The sequence below is a fragment of the Crocuta crocuta genome, unplaced genomic scaffold (assembly GCF_008692635.1).
Source record: "Crocuta crocuta isolate KB4526 unplaced genomic scaffold, BGI_CrCroc_1.0 scaffold176, whole genome shotgun sequence".
In the NCBI taxonomy this organism is placed as follows: domain Eukaryota; kingdom Metazoa; phylum Chordata; class Mammalia; order Carnivora; family Hyaenidae; genus Crocuta; species Crocuta crocuta.
The window spans coordinates 2,180,773-2,181,126 of record NW_027531905.1 but is presented as its reverse complement, the minus strand read 5'-3'; the positions used below and the strand labels follow the sequence as shown (position 1 = coordinate 2,181,126).

At 64.4% G+C, this 354-nt stretch overlaps 1 protein-coding gene across 4 annotated transcripts in view; it reads right to left on the bottom strand.

Annotated features, from left to right (window-relative positions):
- Positions 1 to 354, bottom strand: part of LOC144240263 (SIN3-HDAC complex-associated factor) — a 32,549-nt gene that overhangs the window by 30,989 nt on the left and 1,206 nt on the right. Inside the window, exon 1 of one of the 4 annotated variants that reach the window (XM_077774568.1) lies at positions 90 to 243. The exons of 2 other annotated variants lie outside the window; for them this stretch is intronic. In XM_077774568.1, coding sequence (XP_077630694.1) covers positions 90 to 141 — 52 coding nt within the window. In that variant the 5' untranslated portion in view covers positions 142 to 243. Of the gene's footprint in view, positions 1 to 89; positions 244 to 354 lie in introns of those variants that run through there. One more of the 4 variants, XM_077774569.1, reaches the window with a different exon arrangement.

The following is a 354-nucleotide window of genomic DNA, read 5'->3' as shown; positions in this document are numbered from 1 at the left end:
GAGACGCCATCATCAGCAAATCACATTGTCCTGCCGGCCGGCCCCGACAGCGCCCGCACCCCGCCGCCCGCCCGGGGCCGGACACTCACACGGACCTCCGGCGAAAACCAGGGTCGCAGCCCCAAGCACGTGGTCTGTCATGCTGAGCACAAAAAGGCAGTGCCCTCCGGAGTTCGCTCACTCCTGCGGCGCAGACAACGCCGCCGCCTCCATCCCCGAGTCAACTTGGCTCTGACTGGCCATCTTAAGCCGCACACGGTCGCCTCAGAAAGCCCTCACCGTGGCGCCCACATCTACGCTACAGGTGACTAAATTGCGAACAAAACTTGAGGCTCCACAGACCCATCGGCCCCC